Below are 26,390 nucleotides of genomic sequence, written 5' to 3'. Positions count from 1 at the left end.
CCGTGGGCGACCCTGGTAGTAGTACAAGGAAAATACAGTAATATGTTTATGAGGGTTTCTTATCACTTGTTATAGTACAATATCAGTGTTCCAAGTTTAATAACCTCACAATTGCTGTTCTTTTAATGTTACTGGTAGAAGTACGGGTACTTTAAACTTTTGCTGTCAATTAACTTACTATAGTGAAATGCCTGACACTAAAGTTGCAATAGTAAGTGCATATGCTTAATTTTCTTATTATAAATAATGAAGAACATTTTGACTAGAGAATGAAGAAGTACAAGTACATTGAGGGAGCATAAACTCCTCTCAAGTTGGTTTTAATTTATTGTGAGTGTAAAGCTTTTGTCGGTTTTAAATAATTCGTTCAAATATATTTATAATTTAAACCATTTTGAATTTTGAAAACATTTAAACCGATCTGGTTTCATACTAAATGCTTCAATCTCTTAATTGCTTCCTAGATTTATACATATTGTCACTTCTATTCTATAATTTAAGAATTTACTATTTTACAACATAACAGACTGTAAGTGAATGTCCAGGTGACGGGAAGCAATCAAGGTATTGGACTGGAAATTGTGAAAAATCTCTGTGAGAAATTCCCAGGCGTCGTATTTTTGACATCCAGGAGCATTGAAAAAGGAAAAGATGCTGTTGAAGCTCTTAAAAAGGTAGGCATAATCGTACCGTAGTAGTTTTACAAATCGTCATGATCATACTTTGCCAATTGAACGGACAGACCTGTTCATTCTTTGCAAACACAAAGAATAATATACTGCCATTTAAGTTCTTCGGTTCATGCAGCATCGTACATTGTTAAGTATTCCATCCGTCGTGTGGAAAGCTATCTTTTGTCAACAGATTTTAAAGCTGAAACTGGCACGCACAACCACTTTTGCAGTCCAGTTGAATGGGATGAAGCTGTACATGGTTGGCTGAAGTGTAGCCATCAGCGATCAGTATAGCTTCTTGTCATAGATTACCTGCTTTTTGGTAATTTGACGCTAACATTAACTATTTAATACATTTTCTTTCTTGATTGTAAGTTATCTCTTACAATTCTAAGGTAATAGCACAGAATGTTACAAGTACTTTTATTTTGTAGAATTCTATTGTATGTATGGTATTGTAATGGTGTTTCCCCAATTTAGACTGAGCTACAATAACATGGTCTTTTATGTAATCCTTAGTGGAAATGTGTCCTTTTATTAAACTCGAACAGTTTTAGCCGGCTTGAATGCAGTTTCGACTGTGGCTTGATTACGAGGTCTGGTGCCAGTAAGTTTGACTCGATTCGGCACCCTCCCCCCCCCAAAAAAAAAACGAGTGGCGCAGACAAAACATTTACGAGTAAATTCTTGTTGACTTTTTCAGTGTAGTTTATAAAAATAGTTGAAATAATATTTCAACCATATCTTGACATTGCGTTACAAAGAAAACTTGTTATTAATGAACTAAATGTTTAGTTTTTCTTTGGTTTTGTGCCATTCGTTAAAATAACATTAAAAAAATAGTATAGTTTTACTTATTTTTACAGTAAAAGTGGCTATAAATTTATAACGTGATGTAATTTAGGTGGAATTACATAATTGGTTTTATTTATTTAGAATCCCACTGAGAGTAGCCATTGTAAGATGTATTTTATCTGATTGATGAGTATAAATTATATCCACAATATCCACAAACCATATATAAAAGTGAATAATTAGTATTTTAATAGTCAAACAACATATAATTTAGTCCAAAACTGAACTTGCATTTTTAAATTATGTCCAATAACAATTTCCTTGAAACAGTTACAATGATTTAAAATTTTTTTTCCTACTTATATCTTAATTTGACTTCTATGACAACTTGATCTCATAATCTTATAATCTCATTTAATATTTTTGGTGGAGTGTAGACTGCATTTTTTTACATCTCTCCAAGTGACTCCGTAGCTTATCATTACCAGAGCCAATTCTCGGAGTTTTCTTTCCCCTTTTAAACTCCATCATCTCTTTCGTTTCCTCTAAGTAGAAAATCAAAGTTCTACATAATATGATACAAGAAATAATTAATGCCAATATTTGTTTGTTTTCTTCAATCATCTTCTGGTGATCACTTTGCAATTGTACATCAAATGGAACATTTTCAAAAAACACGTTTGTAGCAGCTGTTAAAGATTTGTGGTAGCGACCGCCAAAGTGTTTTCTACAATATTCATCTATATATTTTAACTCCATGTATGACCTTCCATGAATTACCACAAAACTCCTTTAACTATAGCAATACTAGGAGGAAAAACACAGTGCATATATAGTGCTCCTTTCAAACAAAGAGTAAACCAACCAAGGAGTATATTGATCTAACCACAGGCGGTTAAATTTGCTTTTCAAATGGCTGGCATCAGAACCAAAATTGTAATTTGATGGTGGGACCCAGGGATTCTTTTTTCTGATGATAACCTAAAGTCATGACCAACACAACAACCAATGTCATTTTCATGGTAGCCATTGCATTCTTCAATCATTTTATATGTCCCAGGGACAGCTACGTGTAGAGGTTAAGAATTACTAGACCCCAGTTTCACAATAGACACATAATCAGATGGTCTAGTCAGTTTAGTTTCATCTTCATCACAATCACTGCTTCCACTTCTACTACTGTCATCTTGATCCTTTTTCTTTGGAGCAGTTTTGTGACTAAAAATAATATAAATTAATATACTAAACCAAAACTACTAAACATTATTAACTAACACCCTCAGCAGCCAAAAGTTAAATTCTATGATTAGATAAAAGTAAAATTTTAGTATAAAATTCGGCAAATTTAAATTTAAATTTGTATTTTCTACAGAAATGGAGAAATTAATTAACTTACCTTCTTGGCATCAGTTTCTTATATACATTTAGGCAGGTTTAGAGTTCTTCAAACGTAAATAATAAGGTAAACTAATAAACTATAACTGGAATAAATTGGAACAGTTGATTGTAAAATAAGCACAACTTAGTAAACATCAACAGTTCAACACATTGATCTAGTAGCGGCAGACGGTTCAGTTTATACAATGACGTGAACTCACTAGACCGAAGGGGAGAGCGGAGACCACCTTCGAGAAGATTCTCTTTTCTCTCATTGTATATCGCCTGTAGACTCTTTGCGAATCCGCTAGACACTTCTCACTGTCTTGAACTAACTGGGTGACATAGATTCCTCTACCAGTTGCCAGGTGGCTCTAGATCAGTGTTGCGAGATGTATGATTACGATTATTTTCTGCTTTTCTACAGAAAAGAATTATGCACAATAATTCCGATCGACAATAAAATAACTATAAATTGTCCTAATTTTATATTTTTCAATAGTGTAAGTATTTTATTATTATTAAAATAGTTATTTCAAGGATTTTAATAAATTCCAGCAACAACATTTATTAACCATTTATTACAATTTTGCTTCAACAAGGGGACAGCTGACCCCCCCTTATCCCTCACCGGGTATGCCCTTGCCCTGGATTCTAAGTTACTTTTCCTTACCTGTTTGGCCCTATTTCAGAGCTCTACAGCGATGCTTCCGCTATCAAAGATTCGGGTACTCCACCAAAGTGTGTTATTTTTATACAAGAAACAAAGTTAGCTGTCCACACACCATTCAATCAGAGTGGTTACGGCACTTTCCGTGTTGATCACTAAGAAATGAGTTTCGATTCTAGCAGATTCTTTTTTAAATGCCAGAAGTATAACTATCACTACAAATCTTCAGGCAGTCGTTATAGAAATCGATCTCAATGGCCACCATCGCTCCTGGAGATATAGCCACTTAAATCAGAGAGGAAACATGCTCATGGGGCTATTTAATGAATTGCAAGCCGTCGTTATAAATGACGGATTCACAACTTACATGTGCACAAAGACTGGCATTTTTAAGGGAATTCTTTCTAAGCCAATGGCATTTCAATTCAGGATACTAAAAGTTTATGAGGGAAAACGGACCAACCCCACTTTCAAATATTTATTGACTTTTCCTGGAATCGAACATGTGACCTCTCGGTTAGAGAGCCACAACCTTATCCAAACGTTACGGTGAAGGTTATCGGTATTGTCAATTTGTAGTCCGGTTTGGCAACCAAGATAAATAAATAAATAAATAATGACTTTATTTTCAAGCGAATTTCAGTATTTACAAACTGCTTTTCAAATTAACTCAGGTCAATTACATAATAAGCTGAAACAGCATAAAATAAAGTATACATAAGTGGCTACCTAATAACTTAAGTTAATTTCTTTTAACTTCCTTTTAAAAACTACTTAAGGGTAGGGTTTTAACAGCAGGTGGTAGGGCATTGTATTCCTTGGGTCCAAAGTACGAGAATCTCCTCTTGCCCCTCTCCAGGTGAACCCTCGGAAGATACACTGGTCGCTGCTTTCCAACCTATCAGGGAGTAATCAATCAGCAATTGCCATAGCCATACATTATTTTACTTCTCTAATAAATAGATCTTCCCGATGTAAAATTAAGAGAGCAGATTGGAACGATTTCCAAAACAATCTAAGAATTAAAATAAGTATCTATTTATCCAAATAACTATGAAACAACAGAAATTAACTCAGCAACATCACGTTTTAATTCCTTCATTATTGTAGCAGTAGAACTGAGCATTCTAAATCCTTGGGAAAGCAAAGTCTACGCCAGGTTTTGTGGTGGTCCAAAAAATGTCCCAAGACTTTGAAAGAGACGAAGATTCAGAAGATCTAGAACCAATCCAAGAAAAATCTTTAGATCTAGTCTGCGCCAGCCCTGGTTAGATTATACTGAACGAATAAAAAGAACAGTTCCGACATCTGCTGAGGTGTAAAAAAATTACGTTTAATATGCATCAAACCTCCTCCATCTTCCATTATAGGTCTGAAACATGGTGGAGATGTAGTGACTGGTCCATTGACAGTAGCAAATATGCTAGCGGTGCATTTTACTGATATCTCGAAAATGTCCGCACATAGTCCGGAATTTCAGAGATTTAAAGCTAACCAGGAAAGAATCCCGCTAAATTTCAACCTAGATTGCGACTTTTCTATAAACCTCCCCTTTACTATAAATGAACTCCAGTCTGAATGAAATCAAAGCCACTTAAAACTCCGTTCCGGGTTCCGATAACAAACATTATGTTATGTTGCGGAGCCTAATGGATGAATCGAAAAATGACCTTCTAACGCTATATAATAGAATATATCTGGAAAACAAATTTTCTTTATCTTAGTGTTGGTATCACGTCATCGCGCTTCACAAACTGGGCCAGGATAAAACCGCTCCTGGAAGTCATCGACTAATCTGCCTAACGATAGCCCCTGCAAAGTCCTTGAGAGAATTGTTAATCGACGTCACGTTTGGTTTACTGATAAAAATAACTTTTTGTCATTCTCTCTATGCGACTTTCGTCAAGGCAGGTCAACTAGTGACCATCTATTGGCATTGGAGTCCACTATTCTCAATTCCTGGATTAATAAGAAATATTTGGCCGCCGTTTTCTTTGTTGTAACTATAGCCTATGACACTTCCAGGAAAAGTCAGCGTTAGTCCAAGCCGACTAAAGCATTTTCTAATTAACTTTCAGACGAAATATTTGTATTCTGTCATTTAACAATAGTTTTTAAAAGAACCAAATTCTATCGGTGTACTCAATTTTCCTATGTATCTTTTATCAATTACATTTTATTTACTGGGATGTTTTAGCTTTCACTGAAACCAGAATATCATCAGCTTGATGTCTTGGACAAGGAGAGCATCGCCAGGTTTGCCAAGTTTATTAAAGAGAAGTATGGAGGCATTGATGTACTTGTTAATAACGCTGCTATTGCCAATGCAGTGAGTATGGGTACCTTTTTCGCTATTGAACTACTAAAAGAGTTCCGTAAAAAGTCACATAATACTAATCTTATTTTTTAGAATCGAGCCAGTCACTCTGTTTATCCGGATTCTAAAAAAAACGCGTTATTTTGATTATTTGGTTCGTATAGATTTGTTTTTGTTGGACAAATACCTGTAGTTTAAAAGTGGGAAAGTGGGTTCGAAAGGCTTCTGCTCTTTGCGTAATGATCGAAAAACTTAATGGCTTTTAACTCACAAAGAATGCATGCATATTAAGCAAAACATATTCTTCTTTTTTAAATTAGATAAATGTCGCTAAAATTTGAGCACAGTTACAGTGTTACAGGTTAAATTCGGCTCAAAAACCATTAAGTTCAAAATTGAATATTTTCCACAAAACTTAAGTTATTTGTTAGTCATCTTTTAAGCAAACTATCTGACGAAATACGCATTTTACGAGAAACGCCCTAAAGATAAAATGCAATTATTTAGCTTGAATGTAATAATATAAGAACAAAATATAATCTGCATACCTAATAGTTGTCCCATTACTTTAGAAAGCGAATACATTTAGGAATTCGAATATTTTGAGAAATGAAGCTTAACGATTTGCAGTATATGTACCAAAATGCATTGTGTATGTATGCAATATGTTGTAAAAGAGAACACAGACTTATAATATTGCATACTCAATGCAATATTATATATGTGACTTTTACACTTAATTTCGTAATTCACACAAACCACAACAAGAAAAATCGAGGTATTGATAAACTTTATAACAATATTAACATTTAATTCAAATCATTTTGAGGCTATCGAATCTAAGTAAATATTTAGCTCTGTTTAATATTAAATAATAAAGTAAAAAAAATTATGGTTGCCTGTAAAGTCGGTTTTACGGGCGAAGATTTTACGTGACAACGTCTTTTTCTCGGTAGAATATTTATTGATATGAATATTATTAAATTGCACAATAGGAACAAGGAATTGAATGAAAATAAGAATTGCACAAATTTTAACTATAGAAATATATTTTGTTTACTAAAACATTGTACATAATTTGAAATTAATTAAAATTTGTTATTGTAAATGGTAAAGTTGAATAAAACATTTACTAAAATTGGAATTTGAAATTCTTGCTAAACACAGTTAAATTCTAACTCCGCGCGTGGTGATTGGTCGGTTTAGTTCGTTTGTTTGGTCGCACTGTTATGACAGGTTAGAGGTTATAATTTGTTATTTTAAATGTTTGACTAGCAATACGCGCTGTTTCTTCTCAATCGACTGAATTACGATTGATTGCAGAGTGATTTAAACTAATAATTTACTTAACACTATCAACATTTGTCAATAGTATGACATAACCTATAAACTCAGTTTCTCAACTTTTGTGTCAATCTAACAATTAATCAATCAATCATAGTTTACGATAATGAAATATCAGTGTACAATTATTTACCTTTATTGTTGTAGTTATTGTAAATGACGAATCTAAGCACTCCACATTTTCACGAATAAACATAGTTATCTGCTTTATCCCGTGCGGCGGACCCACAGTTATCTGCTTTATCCCGTGCGGATCCCGTGCGGCGGACCCACTGGACGGGCATCGTAACGTTACCGGGCGTTACACTTTTTCATGAGTGACTCCGAGCCGCAACCTAATTTAAGACGTTGTCACGTCAAAAATACTAATTTTCCCAGCTTTTACTTTGAAAACGGCAACCGGTATTTATGCAGTCTTTCTTTACTCGTATTACGGCCGTTGTGGATGGATTTTGCAATTTGATCTATTTAACCTAGAAAATCAAACCGTACGGGTTTGAAGACGTTATTAACTTAAGTTAAAATAATGATTTCCGTTTAACGTTCAATTTAAAGAACTATATTTCTGCAAAAATCAAGGTTTTATGTTTTCTGGATCGTTGGTAGTTAATTAATAAGTCTTCTGACATAATAAATAGGAACAGTAGCATTTTTAAAGATTAAAATTATATCAAAATAATATTAACCTACTTAAGCTGCGTTTGAATATAATATAATTTGTATAATGAAAGCTACATAATACTTATTTTAGTTTAATTACGTTATCAAACTAATTTGAATGTTATTTATAGATCCTTTCCAAATCACATTAATTTATTGAAAATAATAATTAGGCCTGATTAACTATAAATCGTATATTTTCATTAGTTACTCCTTAACAATTCAATTATCTTATTAGTTAAGAATATTTTATTAAATATTATAACACATTTAAGGTATGCCATTAACAGTAAATTTCTTGATAATACACAAATTAAATTTTTATTACTTTTATATTAAGAAAGCTATGGCAAAAGTTTTTGTTTATCACTGACACCAAAAGGATATTGAGAGGAGGTTGTTTAGAATTGGTTTTTATTATAAGTAACTCCAAATATATAATCGAGCACCTAAAAATAATATTTTGTGGTTTTAACAAGTTACAGTTATAAAAAAATCATAAGAGGAACAATGCTCAGATCAATGCCGAGCTCAGATTTAAAAAGAACGTTCTTAGTTAAAACTGTGTTTTATGTGTTACTTTATACTGATTTAAACGTAAATAATGGATGAAATAAAAATATTGAATTCCAATTTTTTAAAATAATTGTTTCTATATTAAATCCAAAATTAAAATAATATATATTTATAAATTTACAGTCTGGCCCTCAAGAAGAGTTTGGAGAACAGGCAGAGGCGACCTTGACGACCAACTACTTCGGTCTGCTAGCTGTCTGCCATGCTCTGTTCCCTTTACTCAGACCCCATGCCAGAGTGGTCAACCTCTCCAGCAGCGAAGGGCATCTGTCCAAAATCCCCGATGAGACTATACGGGATCGTCTTCAGGACCCCAATCTTACTGAAGAGGGACTGACATGTCTCGTGAAGGAATTCATAGAGTAAGTCTGACTCTACGTCTTCCACAGTTTTGATAACTGATAAAAACGCTAACTATTGTGGGTGCAAATATTTTAATTATAGCACAAGTTATTCACTGTAGTAACACATAAATCTATTAGAGGTTCACCTGAGCCCACGTCACAACATTTTAGGAGCTTATTTTAATGATATTACGAGTTATTTAGTATACAGACACATAATTCCTTACTAGGGGTGCATTCGAGCCCAATTGAAAAGGTTTTAGGAACATATTTTAACTTTAGTACAAGTTATTTACTACACTAAAATATGACAATTCCTTATTCGAGGTGCATCTGAGCTCTAGTGAAAAAGATTTAGGCACACATTTTAATGATAGAACAGATTATTCACTACGCTGAAAAATAACTATTATTTGCACTGTGTATTCGAATACTTTTGGAAAATATGCAATAGGCCAAAGCAATATTTTTTAATCTTATGGTATACTGCCTGGGTAGGAAGACAAGAGGTTAAAATGAGCAGAGTTCGTGCTCCCAGATTTTGCAGTTCCGGCCGAAAGATTATGGCCTTTAACATGATTTTAAGCTTAAGCTCTTTAATCTAAAAAAGATACATTAAAGTAACATTATAAAACAATATGAAAATATTGCTTGAGCCTATCAACTCCAGTATCGTAATTGTGTTACGGTTGAATGTCTCTACAAGTGTAGCCAAGTTGCCTGTAGAGAGCAAGAATTGATTGACTACTACGATCTTGCAACCCACTTCATAATGAAGGAAGTTATACAATTTGACTTGTACCTATGTCACTTTTCATTAGTCATCAACTTTTCCGTAACTACTGAACCGACTTTGATTTATCTTTTTTTAAACGAAAGAGGGCTATCCCAGAGTGGTCCCACATAAAATTCTTATGGATTGGACAAGTACCAGACGAGGAAACTACATATAGAAGTGTTTTACATATAAAACAAATGACCCTACCACTGTAGCTGAGCACAGTTCACCTTGCAAACTAAAGATAGTTTCACCATAATGTTTCAGGGTCTTTCAAGTAAGTTTGACCATTTTCAAATGTTCATTGAATCTGAAGATCCAGACATTTAATTTTGCCTTTTCGGAACACCATTTAAGAGACTTTGAATTTGAAGTTGCATCTTTCTACGGATATAATGGCATCACAGCCTACTGTCGAAAAACTCTTCATAAGGGAGGTGTATGTATTTATAGTAAGTCTTCAATCAAATCTGAGGTAATAGATGTCTCACGTTTTTGTCTGGAGGGCAGGTGCGAGCTTGCTGCTGCCAGGTTTCACCTTAGTAACACCTCATTTTTTGATAATCACTGCTTATAAGCCACAGCCTTTTTCGTCCTCAATACAGGAGCACGAGACATTTTACAGGTGTTTATCAGAATGTCTGGAAAAAATTATAAGTCCAGATATCAGAACCATTGTTGTGGGGCGACTTCAATGTCGACTTGTCTGTGTCTGATGGTTAAAGTTGATGACTTGATTTACACTATGGCTTCTCATGACCTTTAAAAAATAAGGTAAAATCTTATACCAGGGAATTTAAAACACTCCAAGTCCCTGATTGACCATGTTTACACCGATCTCTCTGATGACGTTTGTAGTTGTTCCGTTTTAATTACTGCATTGTCCGATCACCATGCACTGGTGATCAGTGTCAAACTACCCACTTCAAGTGACTCAAGTCATCCTAAGTATTATCTCAAGCGATCGTTTTCTGATGATAATATCCGTATTTTCAAATATCTAATTGACAAGGAAACGTGGGTCTAATGTTTACGAGGCTGGGACTATAAATGATAAATAGGGGACTATGCGTCTATTCCAATCTTCAATCTCCTTTTATTTTGAACAGGCTTTTCCTGAAAAGAAAAGAAGAGTTCGCAAAGGTGCCTCACGCAGCAAAGTGTCCTTGAGTGATCACCAATTGAAACTTAGAGATATGGTTTCTCCAGTGGTTATTGCTTCACTAAAAGATTTGGATTCTTCTGATCTGAGGAGAAAGCATTACTTATCATTGAAGAGAGAATACAAGTCTTGTGTTAGGCTTGCTAAGTCATCTAAAGGTGCTTGATGTTATACAAAAATCTTCTAATAAAGTCAAAAACTATGTGGGAGATCGTTAATGAAAGTAGAGGGAAGAATCAGTCCCCATGTAATGTCCCCCGCACCGTCAAAGATGACAAGGGAGTTGATATCAGTGATCCAAAACTGGTCTCAAACATGTTTAACAAATATTTTTTATTGATGTGTCTAATAGTGCATCAACCTCATCCAGTATTCCTCATTCTTATGTGCAGCCTGGATTGTGTACATCTTCATTTTTCTTATCACCAGTTACTAGGAGAGAGATAACAGATTATCATCAGGTCTTTGAAAGCCAAAGACGTCTTCTGGCTGCGACAGGATATCATATAAATTGCTTATGTCATGTAGTGAATGTTTTGTTGACCCACTCGTTCACCTTATTAAACTGTTCATTCGAAGGTGGAGTTTTCCCAGATTTGTTGAAGCTTTCTGTTGTGAAGCCCTTGCTTAAAAAAGGAAGAGTGGATGAACTCGATAATTTTAGACCAATATCTATCACATCAACGTTTTCAAAGATATTTGAAAGGGCAGTCTTAAATAGATTTATGGTCTTTTATTAATCACAACAGTATTTTGTTTGAGAATCAGTTTGGGTTTGTTAAAGGACGGTCAACTGTCAATGCAATGTTTACGCTCATCAACAAAATAGTAAATGCTCTTGGATAGAGGTAGGTCTGCTTCCGGTGTCTTTTTCGATCTTCGGAAGGCTTTCGATGTGGTTTCCCATGACATCATGTTGGAAAAGCTCGAAGGCATTGGAGTTCGAGGAGTGGCGAACCAATGGCTTTCATCTTATTTGAGGGATTCGTCGACAGGCCGTAGAAGTGTCCTTCATCGATGCTGCAGGCACTGTGAGGCGATGCTACTCGGATGTGCTGAGCATTAAGGCGGGGGTGCCACAGGGCTCCATACTCGGCCCTCTTCTGTTTATTATATATGTAAAACGACCTCAGGAGTTGTAATGCGGAGGCCCAGTTGTGTTTGTTTGCAGACGACACGTCCATCGTAATGGAAAACCAATGTCGTGAGGCCATGGAGGTTAGCACTTTTGTGGAGTCTAATAAGATTGTTCAATGGTTTAGGGAAAATGGTCTAGTGGTAAATGCTGCTAAAACCGCAATTGTTGAATTCGCAATCTCATCTAATAGCATTAATAATCTCAGCGTTTGGGTCGATGATAAGGAAATCCTTTCTGAACAGCAAGTTAGGTTTTTGGGATTGTCTATAGACAGAAACCTGAATTTTTCATCCCACATCGATTATGTAGCACGTAAGCTTTGTTCTGGAATCTTTGTGCTTCGTAGACTGGCACCTTTTACAAACGCTGCGATCCTCTTAACAACCTACTACGCTCTAATTTTCCCTTATCTTTCGTATGCGGTGACAATCTGGGGATCGGAAAGTTGTCGTACAAAACGGACTTTTTTGTCTTGCAGAAGAAGGCAGTGAGAATAGTAGCTGGCATCCGTCGAATGGAGACTTGCAGGCCTGTTTTTAAGGAACTTAAATTGCTTACCTTCCCAAGCATTTATGTTTTTTCAGACCTTGATTTTCTTACAGCAGAACCATGGTGTTTTCCGGTCCCTTGTTCCTCAGTCGGGATACAGTCTTCGACAAAAACATAAACTGAATATTCCTTACCATTCCACTACTTTTTTTAAACATCACACCTTTTACAATGCCACGTCCCTTTTTAACGCTCTTCCTGATGCTCTTAGAGCTGAAAAGGATTTATTTTGTTTTAAAAGAATGCTTAAAGCTTATCTTATTGAACACTGTTTCTATTCTGTAGATGACTACATTAATAGCAATACGTAATTTATTTTAGTCCTTCCTATGTATTTTGTTCATATGTAAATTGTTCTCTACACATGATTGTACTAAGTTGACGCAAACCAATGCATTGTAATATGTTATATGGAATAAAGGATGTTTTGATTTGATTTGATTTGATTTGATAAAACCATACAGAAAAACCGGGCAAAGCAAATTCCGAAGATGCCGTTTTTTTACAATTATTAAAACTTACGTCAGGAAACATCACTTTTAGTGTTTGGCTTCGGAATGACGTCCCTATTGGGAAAACCGTATATGGGGTTTGTATCCGTCCTGGAGCTACGATACAAAAATAAGTGCGGGCATTTCAAGTAGCTGTAAATTACCTCAGAGTTACCGCTAGAAGTTTCCTAGTCTACATCAGTGTTCAAGAAAACGCTGCTGTAAGTTTCCTTTGATGCATAATGAGGAACAATACGGAATAAGATACCGAGATTTAGTTTTCTTCCTGTAATTATAACTTACCTCACACGTTGTAGGGAACATATCTTTGGTCAAAATAACCAAAGAATTCCTATTAGAGGAATGAGATAGAATTGAGTGCAGAAATTAGTATTTTTGTAATCATTTTTGTTACCTCTGTGTTGCTTTGAAATATGACATGAAGAACGAAATAAGTTACTGATACGTAGTTTTATTCTAATGACCATCACCTACATCACATATTCTAGTGATTTGTTGTAAATATCTGAGTAATGCATCTTTTGGAAACGGCGTGGGGTGTATCCTGGAGAAATGATACAGGATTATGGGTGGAAATTACAATTTTAAAATTTTGAACCATTAAGTTGCCTCACAGGTGCTGTAGAAAGTTTTCCAGCCTACTCTAGGACTCCAGATAACGCTCCTCTACGATTCCTTTGAAACATGACATGGAGCAACGAGTCATATAAGGTGCTGAGTTGCTTCAACCAATAACGTGCCTCACAGACGCTGGGGATATAACATTGTTCATAATAATCAATTCCATCATATAGCACTAAAATGGGAAAGAGGCCAGAAAGTAGATTTTGTAAACTAAACATACAGGTAGGTTATCCTGCAGACACTAGGGAAATGTTTTTACTTATATTAGGTTTCATCAGAAGCAGCGATAGGGAATATGTTACCGAGGTGTATTCTTGTTGATATTACTATAATTTACCTCGGTGATGCCAAGAAACATTTCGCTTGGGCTTGTTCAGAGTTTCAGTGGATATTTTGTGTTTTATGAGTTTGACACAAATTGGGATCCAGTGTAGAGTAGTAAGAAAGGATTTGTATGTATATACATACAAAGTATTTTAAGATGCCATGGTAAATTTGGAATATGTCCTCAAATTTAAGTCAGACTGGGAAGACAGTGGGAAGTTATTCATTTTGTCAGACTACTGGGTGACGATCCATTAAAGACAGTTTGACACAACTTGGAACAACAGTACGGAATAAGTCTAGGTTCATTGTCTTGAGAATTGACACGTTCCCCTACACACTTGTATAATGCAAATTACCTAAAATAAACACTTATAATTAAATTCCTGAATTTAAATTACTCAAGAAAACTGATTTTGCTCTTCATAAAAAAACTTGCTTGGATTTCATCAAATATAAAATATATATAAAATAAGAATTAGCTGAATTGGTCCAGGCGTGGAGGAACAGATTGTACACACACTGGATGGAAGAGGACTGACTGTTGCTACACCATCATGATCTGCCCGCCGTAATTTTAACTTCAGTGTTCCGGACCTCACCAACCCAATGGCTCAGCGATTCCGCGACGAACTTGACAAATTCACAAAATTTGAAATGGCCAGTGAACTGACCAACTAGAGCAAACATCGAGCACGATCATTATAATGTGATCACGAATCTACAAGATTACTGTATATCCGTGTTTGACTCCTCTATCTCCGACTATTTCGCACAGGAAATTGCGTGACCTGCTGGTAGAGAGGCCAGGCTTGTCAATAAAAGAACATTTGTACCCAGACACATAAAGCACTCAGTAAAAGTCTAAAAAATGAATCTTGCAACAAGAACAGTTCACCGGATGACATGTTTAGAGCTTTCGTACATGTCTCTTGTACCACTTAGATTATTTGTGTGTTTTTGATATTTCAATAGGAAAAGAGGACACAAAAAATTCTTGGATTATTTGCGGAATTCATGTGTTTAGATAAAAATAAAAATTGTTCATTCAATATATTGCCAAACCTGCAATGAACATTTATAAAATTACAAATCAGTCGTAAAATCAGCAAATGCTGAAATCAGTCAAAATTGAAACGCACCGTAAATCTTCTAAAACCTGTTTGTAATATTGGTAACCTATAATTCAAAATATGGTAAGAAATATGAGTGAGTGAAAGAGGCGAAGCCGAGGTCAGAAACACTACTAAGCGCCTAAAGACACGTTTTATCCTTGTGATTAACAACGATTTTTATCACACGGGGGAAAAAAAATTAAAACTTACATGTTTTACGTAATTTTTATTACAAAATAACTGAACATTAAGTAATAGTGTCAAGAGTACTTGTATTAAAGATAGTACTACAAACAATACTGTCAAGTATACTTATAAAAAAGGCTGTTTTTGTGTTTACTTCTGCTGAAACAAAGTTAAGGTTAGCGCAGTGACAAAACTTGAAGTATGCGCCAGTTGATTTTTTAGATTTGTGAAAGTAACGAAAAACAAACTTTTTATGAACCAATTTAAGCACTAAATAACATCTCTTATTTGTGTGGTACGATAACACAGTACTTTATTTTCATCAATAATTACCGATATAGACAAGAAGTTCGCTTATTCTTCCCGTAACAGGATGAGTACAGTAAAAAAATAAATCCACAAAACTACACAATAAACTGTATTTGTTTTCCGTTAGCAGATTATACAATGGATTTGACTGTATAGTTATTATAAGTAAAAACTGACGAATTACATGAATTAAGATTAGGTTACATGAAGAAAATGTACAAAAAGATACCAAAGATAGAAAATTACCAAACGCTTTCTTACGTAGTTCTACACTTTATTTCATATGGATTGTCTGCTAGCGTCACAGAGGTAAGGCAAGATTATAAGTAGAATAATCAGTTCTGCATTATACAATATCGCAAAGTTCTAAATGACTGCTAGCGTCACAGAGGTAAGGCAAGATTATAAGTAGAATAATCAGTTCTGCATTATACAATATCGCAAAGTTCGAAATGTCTGCTAGCGTCACACAGGTAAGGCAAGATTATAAGTAGAATAATCAGTTCTGCATTATACAATATCGCAAAGTTCGAAATGTCTGCTAGCGTCACAGAGGTAAGGCAAGATTATAAGTAGAATAATCAGTTCTGCATTATACAATATCGCAAAGTTCGAAATGTCTGCTAGCGTCACACAGGTAAGGCAAGATTATAAGTAGAATAATCAGTTCTGCATTATACAACATCGCAAAGTTCGAAATGTCTGCTAGCGTCACACAGGTAAGGCAAGATTATAAGTAGAATAATCAGTTCTGCATTATACAACATTGCAAAGTTCGAAATGTCTGCTAGCGAAATAGAGGTGAGGCATGGCTATAAACAGAATCATTAGGTGTACATAAACAATATATAAAAGCTCCAAAACCTGCTGAAGGATTTTATCCAAACTAAACCAACCAGTTTCCTTGCTTTGGAACAATATTTAAACTGATCCCGAACATTGAAGATTGTGCTGAATGTTAATCGTTCTTAAGAATCTCTAAACTATGTTGTGTTGACCCAAGTAGCGCTATATGGATAAAATTGAACATGTTTGTTACTGAAAACCAATATATAAAAAAAAATTCAATTATTCCTGAGTAGATGAATGTAATGCGATAGAAACCCCTATCAATGTTCTCCATTCTAAACTGCTGCTCCAAAACAAACTTGTCCTTTAAAAGTGAGGTCAAGTGCAACTAAAACGAAAATTAAAATATTCCGTGGCATCTCTAAGGTAATTGACGAACTTTCGAAGTAACCTCTCTACGTTATTACAAAACTATCTAATCACCTTTATAGAAAAGGTAGAAGAACAGTACACCACATGTTGTAACAGGCTTCGTAATAAGTTTGAATGGTATTTTTCAAATCCTGCAGACAGACAATCATATCGACAAACAAGTCGAGACGAAACTGACAAATCATATAACTCATTCTTAAAGAAATGAAGTTTCTCTTGCTAAATTTAAAGTCTGCATATGAAATATTTCTTCAACATAATATTTTGCCACAGGATTCATACAAAATTTTAAATCGAGTCTCACATCAGTGTTAAAATAATAAAAATGCCTACACATCCAACTCACTATAAAATTATGTTGTAGGTGTTGGGATATCTAGGCTGCATGTAATATGCCACATGTTTGAATCTGTAATGGAGGTATTGAGTTTGTTTACAAATTAATGTATTCTGCTATTATATCATTTTTACCATGGTTACCCAAAAGACGAATGTAAAAATATTCGTCAACGCTCAGTCAAATTGCGGTTCTGTTAGTTTTAGAGATATCGTGTAGACAGATAGACAGAAATTAATGAATATCTGTCCAACCCATCGAGTGATTGGCTTCACTAAATCTTCCGTAACTTACATATTTTTATTTTTTAGCCAATATCTATATATATAAAAGAAAGTCGTGTTAGTTACACTATTTATAACTCAGAGAACGGCTGAAACCGATTTGGCTGAAAATTGGTAGGGAGGTAGCTAAGGACTGGGAAAAGGACATAGGATACTTTTTATCCCGTTCCCCGATTCAGGATTCCGCCCCACTGGGTCTCTAAAAGTTACGGAAATACCCGTAAGAAATGCATTGCAGCAAACATATGTTATTAAGTGAAAGAGCCTGTTTCAAATTTAATCAGCTGTTCTTGTTGTAAACATATATAATGCGACAAACAAATATTGTTTATATAATTTAATTACTATTTTAAATTTCTTTACATTTATAGTTTGAAAGCATAAAGTAAGCTTAAGAGAATCAGACAAATTTTGTTTCAATAAAATAAAAACCATACGCAATTTCGTTTAACATCTGGAGCTCATAATCATTAGACTGTAATAATATGTACCTAATATCAACGAATTATAATAATGGAACGCGCTCTGGGCCGGAGAAACCGAGCCGAAATCCTGGCTGCGTTCCGAGTCTGCAGGCGCTGTAAATGGGCAAGAACTAACTCCGCCCATATGGCAGGCATTATAGTAATGATCTAACATCACTTTAAAAACGCCTTCTATGCTTAATACAATTGTTAGAATACTACAATTTATTTATTATTACAAATGTTAGTAGCTGATTTTTTACCGTGGATTTTTATTTTTTAGTTAAAAAAACGGATGTTTGTACAATATCAAAAATAACTGAGATTTTGACTATTTTTCTTACAAAGTCGGAAACAAAGATTACAGGCATTAAAATATTTCCCAGATGAAAAAAAAAACAACTTTTTATTGACAGTATTTTATTTCAAAGTAAACTACATAAAAATTTACAAACATGACACACTTCATCTACGTGTTAGAAAATAAAAAATTATTTTTTGACCAATTTTTTGCCTTATTTCTAAGTCGGATTTTCTTATAATGTCAAAAGTTTTCTGTTTTTCGATGTGATGAGATATTATTTAAAAAAAATAGTTTAGTCACACAGTTTTAATTAAAAATAACTCGTGGCTTCCAGTGAATTCTTCAACTTAGAAGTGATCGCATTTGTTTGAGATAACTAGAGCAAATAATAATATTTTACAATTTTCAATACCGTACATCATCACTTGATCTACTTAATTACCCTTAGATTTAAAATCAATAAAAAGTTAATGTGTTCTTAAGATCAGCATCATTGGCATGGAGTACAGAACTCGGTGAGTTCTTGCCCACTTTAAGCGCCTGCAAATCCATGGATACACCAGTAACGCACAGCTGTATGCGAACCGGAAAACACAACATGTGGCTTATGGGCAGTGCGGCGTTTCCAGTAGTATAGTTCGTTGCCTAATATATGCCTATTTTCGTTTCAAAATTACATTGAGCACCATCATTTATTACATCGTATGTGTGCAAATGAATTTGACTTTTGACTCCTGTCCACGCTGGGCTAATATAGTTCAATTGTATACAAAAATCATAGAATATTAGAGAAAAATTCCTGTTGTTTCACAAGTGCATATTGAGACTGTTTTAAAATTTAAATCTTAAATAGTTCATGAGCTTGGAGTATCTTTTCAGTGACTATTTATCTCAGAAGGGTAATAAGGACGTTCAAAAGAAATATGCCCCCTATGTCCCAATTTTTCTGCAGGAAATCGCGTGCGAAGCCGAGGGTATCTGGTTGTAATTGGTATTTTATTGAAAATCAAGAGTTTTCGTTATAAAATACTACGAATGTATTGACGACCTAGCTGTTACCACGCGGGCTAATCGCGCATAATTGCTTTTACTAAGTAATATAAGGACTTTTCTAAAGATTGTGTGCGAAGCCGCGGGTAACAGCTAGTGCTTCATAATTAGATAATTTTAGTATTTTAAATTAATGAAAACTAAATACGGAAGTAATTTAAACTTGTATTAATAAAAACAAATGATAACGAATTGACGTGTAAATAGGATGGAATAAATTAAGTTTTCAAACGGATCTCAACCGGAAACATGCAATTACATATTTAATTTTCAATAATGCTAGTATCTCTTTCATGTTTAACCCATATAAGTGAAGAGTGAAACAGCTCTCAGCAATCTCATTTACTTTAGAAGACATCCAAAATGGAAGTAACTTGAAACCATATCAAGATCAGTGAATAATATATTAACATTAATGAACTAATTTGTAAAACTCGATAGAATGTCCGATCTAGGGAAACGGTTGTTATTCTACCTCCAATAGGGAAGCTGTCTGGAACCAAAAATCAAATAGGGAAAAGTAACCTAACATTTCTAACATAAGCAAGTAACGAACACTGGAAGATGAAACACTCTTAGTCATCAAACGGAGGACAGAATTTTTACAAATCATAAAACTCGCCCTAAGTATCTCGGGGGCAAGTTATCGCATAGGATGAAAACATCTGTACTTTAATCTATCTCGTCGTTTGAGGACGTACCTTAGGTAACCTAAAATATGGAGTGGCACCAAAAACGGTGAATATAAACTGTGAATTATTTCCCTAACACCCCAGAGGTAATTTGTGAAATCCAACAGAAAGCTCCAACTTGGCACAAATACTTTCTTTTTTAGACATATGCATAATTCCTTTTTATATACGTAATAAAGAAGCCATAGTCTGAATGAAATACATTTAGCTTCCAATTGGAGGTTTTTAGAAATCATAAAATACAGAAAATGAATATAAACATTAAAATAAATTATTTTTCGCCAAATAAAAGTTGTGGCTTACTAAAATTCTGTTTCGTGCATAACCGAAGGCAAAGATTCTATTCTGTGCCTTTTTACAAAAACGTAACTTAACATAATTGTACTAAATCATAATGATCGCAAAACTCGATATTTCTAATGAAAGTTTCGCTGTGAAGTATTCCTTTATACAGTATTTTAAAAATGGTACAGTACATATTATCTGCGGCATTACAAATTCCTATAACTACACGCAGTTTATTGCATAGAGTAAAAATAAATAAACATATTTTTAGTTCTATTGTTAGGTGAGCATAGAATGTTCGTTTGGCTTTATTATTTAGTTACTTCTAGCATTGTTCTTCAAACTTTCAATGCTCAAAGCGAATACCTAAGAGCTTTATATTAGCTTTAGTACGAGTTTTATTAATCCCAAATCAACTTTCCATTCTTGAACAATATATAAATACGTTAAAAATCCATATTTATTTGTTTAATAATCTATATCTTGCAATTATTAATTAAAAGTTATTATAAACTTATCATGTAAGGGATTACAAATTTGTTGTATACACCTCTCCTAAAACAAAATATAACAATGTTTGAAGAAAGATGTTTAGGAAAGTTACTTTTAAGACTGGTACTCAATCTTCAATCGATATACCCTTTGCATAAGGGCTAAACCATTGAAGGAATTTGAAAAAAATTAGTAAAGTTATTTAATATCAATGTGGTTTAATGGCATTCAAAATATATGTGCAGTGCAAAAGACCAAAATTGACATTTGAAAAGTATAAACACTGAAAGAGCATTCTTTCCATACTTGAGAAAACAGAAAAAGTTCGTTTCCGATAAAGAATTAAATAATTTCTCTTACAATTAAAAGAATGCTACATAAAAAAAAATATTTGGAAATCGGTAGTCAGTATGTACGCAAGCAGCATTAGGGATCCTGAAGTTAAAGAATATACACAGTTTTGAGTTATAGTTGTAGTTCGGTTATAGGCCTAAGTTACATTTTGGAAGTAAATACCTTTGACTAATTTATTACTAATGTAACAATCCATATAAATATAGTATGCGATTATCCGTCTGGCTGTCACTAACAAAAATATTATGTGTTAACAATTTGAAAGTATAACCTAGACATTACTGCAACAGATATTACATTTTAATAGCATATAACTCAAATAATAATAATTTCTTCCTTAATTTTGTAATTTTAAAATCTGCCGATAATCTTGATTTTATTTTAATTATTTTAGTAGTAGCAACACTAGACTGTAACCGAAATATTAAACTAGTGCATACAAACATTCTGCTTCAACCCAAAATCATTATTTACATAGCATTTATACTTGACGAATTTCAAGAAGAAATAGCCAGACCTGCTTATATAATTTTCCCCCTTTTTTCTAAATGTCTCTAGCCTTTTCTGCAATTTTAACAGAGGCGGCTAGATACAACTAGGAATAAGCACAGCCAAAATTGCCAATGTAGGTCTTTCATATTGTGTAATATTATAGTATAGCATATTATTGTTTATTTTTACATTAAAATTTGTATTTTACTAAATATGTATACATTATTGTCAGTGGAGTTATAATTAGCCTACATAAAAACAACTTGTAAAATTGCTGGAATAAACATCATTCATTCATTATTGAGCCAGCAATATCACGTAATAAGAGTCCATATTTAGAATAAATTGCAAAATAAATATTATTACATACCTCAATGCGAGACTTGAAGTGATTAATTATTTTAGTTATAAATCATAAGAAACAATATTTAATCTTTTGTAATTAGAACTATCATAAAACATGAATCCCTATCCCAAAATCAAAATACCACTACCATTATATATATATATATATATATATATATATATATATATATATATTATATATTCTTTGTGTAATGGTCACGGAAAATACAGTTACCCCAGTTTCTTGCTCTGAAGGTTAAGTCGTTGACAAAGTTCACTCACAATAATTACCACAAGTGCAGGATAAAGTGACATATAATTTATGTTCTTCAAGAGGTTTCCTAATATTGCAGTTCGGGAAAAGCTGGTACATACAACATTAGATACAAAGAGAAAGGTTGGGGTTACATGTCCTACCGCATGTCCAAGAACGCTGTGAACGCCCTGACATTCCTGCAGCAGAAAGCTTTTGATCAGGATTCCAGATCGGACATCGTAGTGAACGCTGTACACCCAGGCTTCTGTACCACCAACATGACTCGGTACTATGGAGTGTTAACACCACAAGAAGGTTAGTAGAAAACAATCTCAAGGATAGAAGGTTATATATTGAACCGATTAAATGCCATTACAATGATAATAGAAATTCAAATCGTTTTCCAATGAATATTACACGTGTAACACGTGTATACTTGCCATAGTTGTTTGAGTTGAGGTAAATGAATCAATTTCACGTTTTTCCCAATGAATATTCCGTTTGCATTCACTTCAGTTGTCGAGAATATTTACTGCTTAGATTTGACAAATTAAAATACTTAAAATTTAATGCTATTGCTAAGTCATTGCAGGATTCCTCAATTCGGTGATGAAGAACAATATCTTTGTAAATATTTGTAAAAATTACTATATTTGTAAAAATTATAGTTTGTCTTAACAAATTAAAATGTTCCGTATTGTCCTTGAATTGTACTACCATTTGATAACAATAATATGTGTATAGCCATATTTTCTTCTAGGTGAGACGAGTCACCTGTACAAAACGTGTTGTTCGAAAAAAAGTTATGCAACAAATTACATTTATGAAACTGCAAAAAATACGAGGTGCGCGTAATGATAAAACATGCATACAAGTAGTATAAATAAACTAAATAAATAAGTAGTCTAATTTTTTACTGCTACCAAATGGAACTTTACTCACTTTTTAAAATAATTTACATCAACAACGACTATCTTCTACCATCATTTTTAGGTTTTTAAATATCTGCTGCAAAGATGTCTTTGTCTTGCTGGTTTAGCAAGATTTACTAAAATATTTTGACATCCTCATTGTTCTGGGACTACTTACTATCCACACGTCATCTCCTTCACTGAGCCAAGTTAAGGTTGAGGGGAAGTCAGTAGCCAAATTCGCGTGAGTGCGACTAACAGTTTGATCTCCAATCAAAGTCAAGGTGCTGTTTTTGGCTGACAATATTTCGTATCATGCTTGCGAGTTACATCGCTACTAAAATCATCTCGTTCTAGTTTTCTCCCTTTTGCTGGTTTTAGGTTTTATATAATAATATTAATGACGTTTTGACCGCTTATCATTAGTGAACAATGTTATCAAATTCTAATCTCAAGTGAGGGAATCAAACCAAAAAGAAAAATGTTCATTATTCACTGAGTCTCTAAAACGTTTAAATGCTCAACCACTTCGTACCAATTTCACTTTATATTTCCACCAATCTACACTAGGTATTGGTTGGGTTTTCACTTTTTGGAAGTGAAAAATGCATCACATAACTTAGGAATTTCGTCAATCAACGCGGAGTTATTAATTGGGGACTTTCAATCTTTAAATAGAGTATTAGTTTATTTTACTAAGAGCAAAAGAGGTTTGTTATCATTGTGCAATCACGCATTACGATTAAGCGTAGAAAGAATCTTTTTCTGCATGTAATGAACAACGGGTTTATTATACGGAAAACAAACCTAACACTGACAAGTTACATTTTATTTAACTATTCAGGCAACCCAACATCATTCTGAGTCCATTCAGTAATACAGTAATGCCTTGCTGCAATATACTCGTAAAATTCTATTATTTATATCTCAAGTACTATTTATAGCGAAATTAGCATAATCACTAATGTTGATTCCCTTTTTTGGTAAAGAACCGAATTTTTTTTGTCTGTATTTGTATGATATTAGACATTTTAAATTTCAGGCACGCTCTCAATAATATTGTTAGTTGTTGAAATATTTTTAAACTTGTCTACCTTCATTTTTCTTATATTTTTCTTGCTCAGGATTTTTTACGTTCGTGTTGTATTGACGAAAAAGCTTACACGATACAAACAAATTTCTAGCTGTAGCGTCTCATGTCTCAGCCTTTATGGACCAGCATGGACGATGTACTTATACGTGGATGGGCATTGATGACTCTCTAAGTGTGAGGTCCGTTTAGATTTTATTTACCTTCAATAAATTTGTGATCGTAATTTACATAAACTACTTCTTAGCTCCATAATAGACTTGAAATCTAAATTAGAAGCGTGAAATTAAAAATAACAAATGCTGTTTATGTAATGAACAACAGTTTTTTGGAAGTCTGAAGAATAATAGACCTGTGTATAAATGTAAGTGTTTAAAGACCTATAATATGAGCCTTTCTAAAAAAAGGTACGTGGATAGTAAGTGTAACTGAAGCATTTATAAAGATGGACTTAATGAAATATAAATACATAATTAAACCAATACATAGTTATCTTAATAACTTGAAGATAAGGTGTACGAGTACAACTCTCTTGTGTGAATCCTAGAAGGGATAACATGATCTTTTAAAGTTATGTTGAAGTTCACACAATACTTCCACTCGTTTGCAATTTGTTATTTGCCTGTTCATAAAAAGCAGGGCGAACTCTCGGCTATCTTAATTGTTGCTACATAGAGGGAATGCCATGACTCACATTACTTTATACCCTTGTTCTTAATCTGTTTCAATAAAAAAATACAGCTTATGTACAAATGCATCTAAATTTTGCGATGTAATTGCTAGTTACGAAACAAAAGTCTCAAGTTCGTTATAGAACATCCAGGTCTTATATCATTTGGCAAGGAGCAGTTACTTTTGCTGGTAGGAACACAAATATTGCTACACTTCTGTTTACCTATCCTTCATCTATATTCTACTAATTTCACGTAAAATATTGTGTATTCAGTTTAAATTCTTAGCGTCACAGTTTCCTCAGATTGCCTTGGAATATAAGTATAAAATTTTCTAAACCATATATAGTGATATGTATGTAATCTAAATGTGATACAGCTTTACTAGGTCCATAAAGCAATAAAAGTGTGTATATGAGAGGTATTAATATGAGAAGTATAAGCATATGAAAAGTATTTTTAAGTGGATACGATACCTTTTTGGAACAAAATATACAGCATGTTCTTTCTTAAACATTTTGTGTGGTAAATTTTAAGAAAATATGTAACACTTTATATCACAAAAAATATTTGATAGGTGCAAAAAAGTTTCAAGAGAACGCATTCTTTAAGAAACCTGTAGTAGCGCCGCGCTGCCACATGCTGTGGAGTTCTATTGAAATGTTTAGACTATGCTTATAATGTTTTCCCTCAGCCTGTATGTGTGGTAATGAAGTATATGTACAAGGCGCTCTCCTCGGCAAGACACAAAATCCCAATGAGAGCTTTAATAGCTTAATACAGCCTAGAATCTCTGACCGTTTTAGTTGGTCTGAACGTATTAAAGCTGGATACATCCGGTGCAAGCATTTGTCTTTTCGGTGATGGAGCAACAGGAAAATTAAATATGTTAGAGAGGCTTAGCGCTCGCACTGAAAAATTGATGTTTCAGACCTAACCCAAATTTACTCTGTGCGGGTGAGTAAAACTGACAAGGAAGCAAAGGAGGATAAAATGTCAAAATCAGATAATTAAAAAGAAAAATACTGGGAAAGAAATTCTTACTGGCTTTATTGCTTTTTGAAAGTGAATGAGATTGTACAGCAAACTAAACGATAAACATCTTCCCCCACAAGTAAAACTGTTTACAATACTAGACAAACTGCAGAATAGAAATATTTACACAGGTTTCCCACGAAAGTAATGAAGAGCCCTAGTATTATTTTAAAGGAGTCACAGAAAACTGTATAAAATTTGAGTTTTTCAATGAAAAAAAGTTAATAAATTAGTTAAGTTATAATTAGTTCGATAACCGAGCTCTATCATCACCTAAAGCAAGGCGTGTTTCCCTGTTCAATGAACCTAAGGCTATAAAAACGTACAGTCTCTATTAGAAGAAAACTCATCTCCGTTTCGGCTTTATAATGCTGTCTTTATGATCTACGGCAATAATAACTAACTAGTGATTTGTCAAAGCTTCCTTAAGGTCGTAATAGGAAACTAGAGTGACGGACAAGGAATGGACTGGAATTATGTGTGTAAGAAACTATTGTTTATAAAAATTAAATAATTGTTGTTTTAATATAGGTGCTGATGCTCCCACATATCTCGCCTTGTTGCCTCCAAACGTCTCTCAGCCCAGGGGACAGTACGTGTGGAAAGATCGAACAATTGTTAGTTGGATAGAACCGCTGAAAGAAAAATACTAA

The 26,390-nt window shown here is 33.8% G+C and overlaps 1 protein-coding gene across 1 annotated transcript; it reads left to right on the top strand.

The window, feature by feature from the left end:
* The first annotated feature begins 187 nt into the window (after nt 1–187).
* LOC124358221 (carbonyl reductase [NADPH] 3-like) lies at nt 188–26,390 on the top strand. Its single transcript, XM_046810516.1, has 6 exons — nt 188–211; nt 546–674; nt 5,714–5,845; nt 8,537–8,775; nt 22,128–22,345; nt 26,269–26,390. The coding sequence occupies exons 1-6, from the start codon at nt 188–190 to the stop codon at nt 26,388–26,390; spliced, it is 864 nt and encodes a 287-aa protein (XP_046666472.1).

The sequence above is a fragment of the Homalodisca vitripennis genome, chromosome 3 (assembly GCF_021130785.1).
Source record: "Homalodisca vitripennis isolate AUS2020 chromosome 3, UT_GWSS_2.1, whole genome shotgun sequence".
NCBI classification, from domain to species: domain Eukaryota; kingdom Metazoa; phylum Arthropoda; class Insecta; order Hemiptera; family Cicadellidae; genus Homalodisca; species Homalodisca vitripennis.
This window is presented reverse-complemented; position numbering and strand designations above follow the sequence as displayed.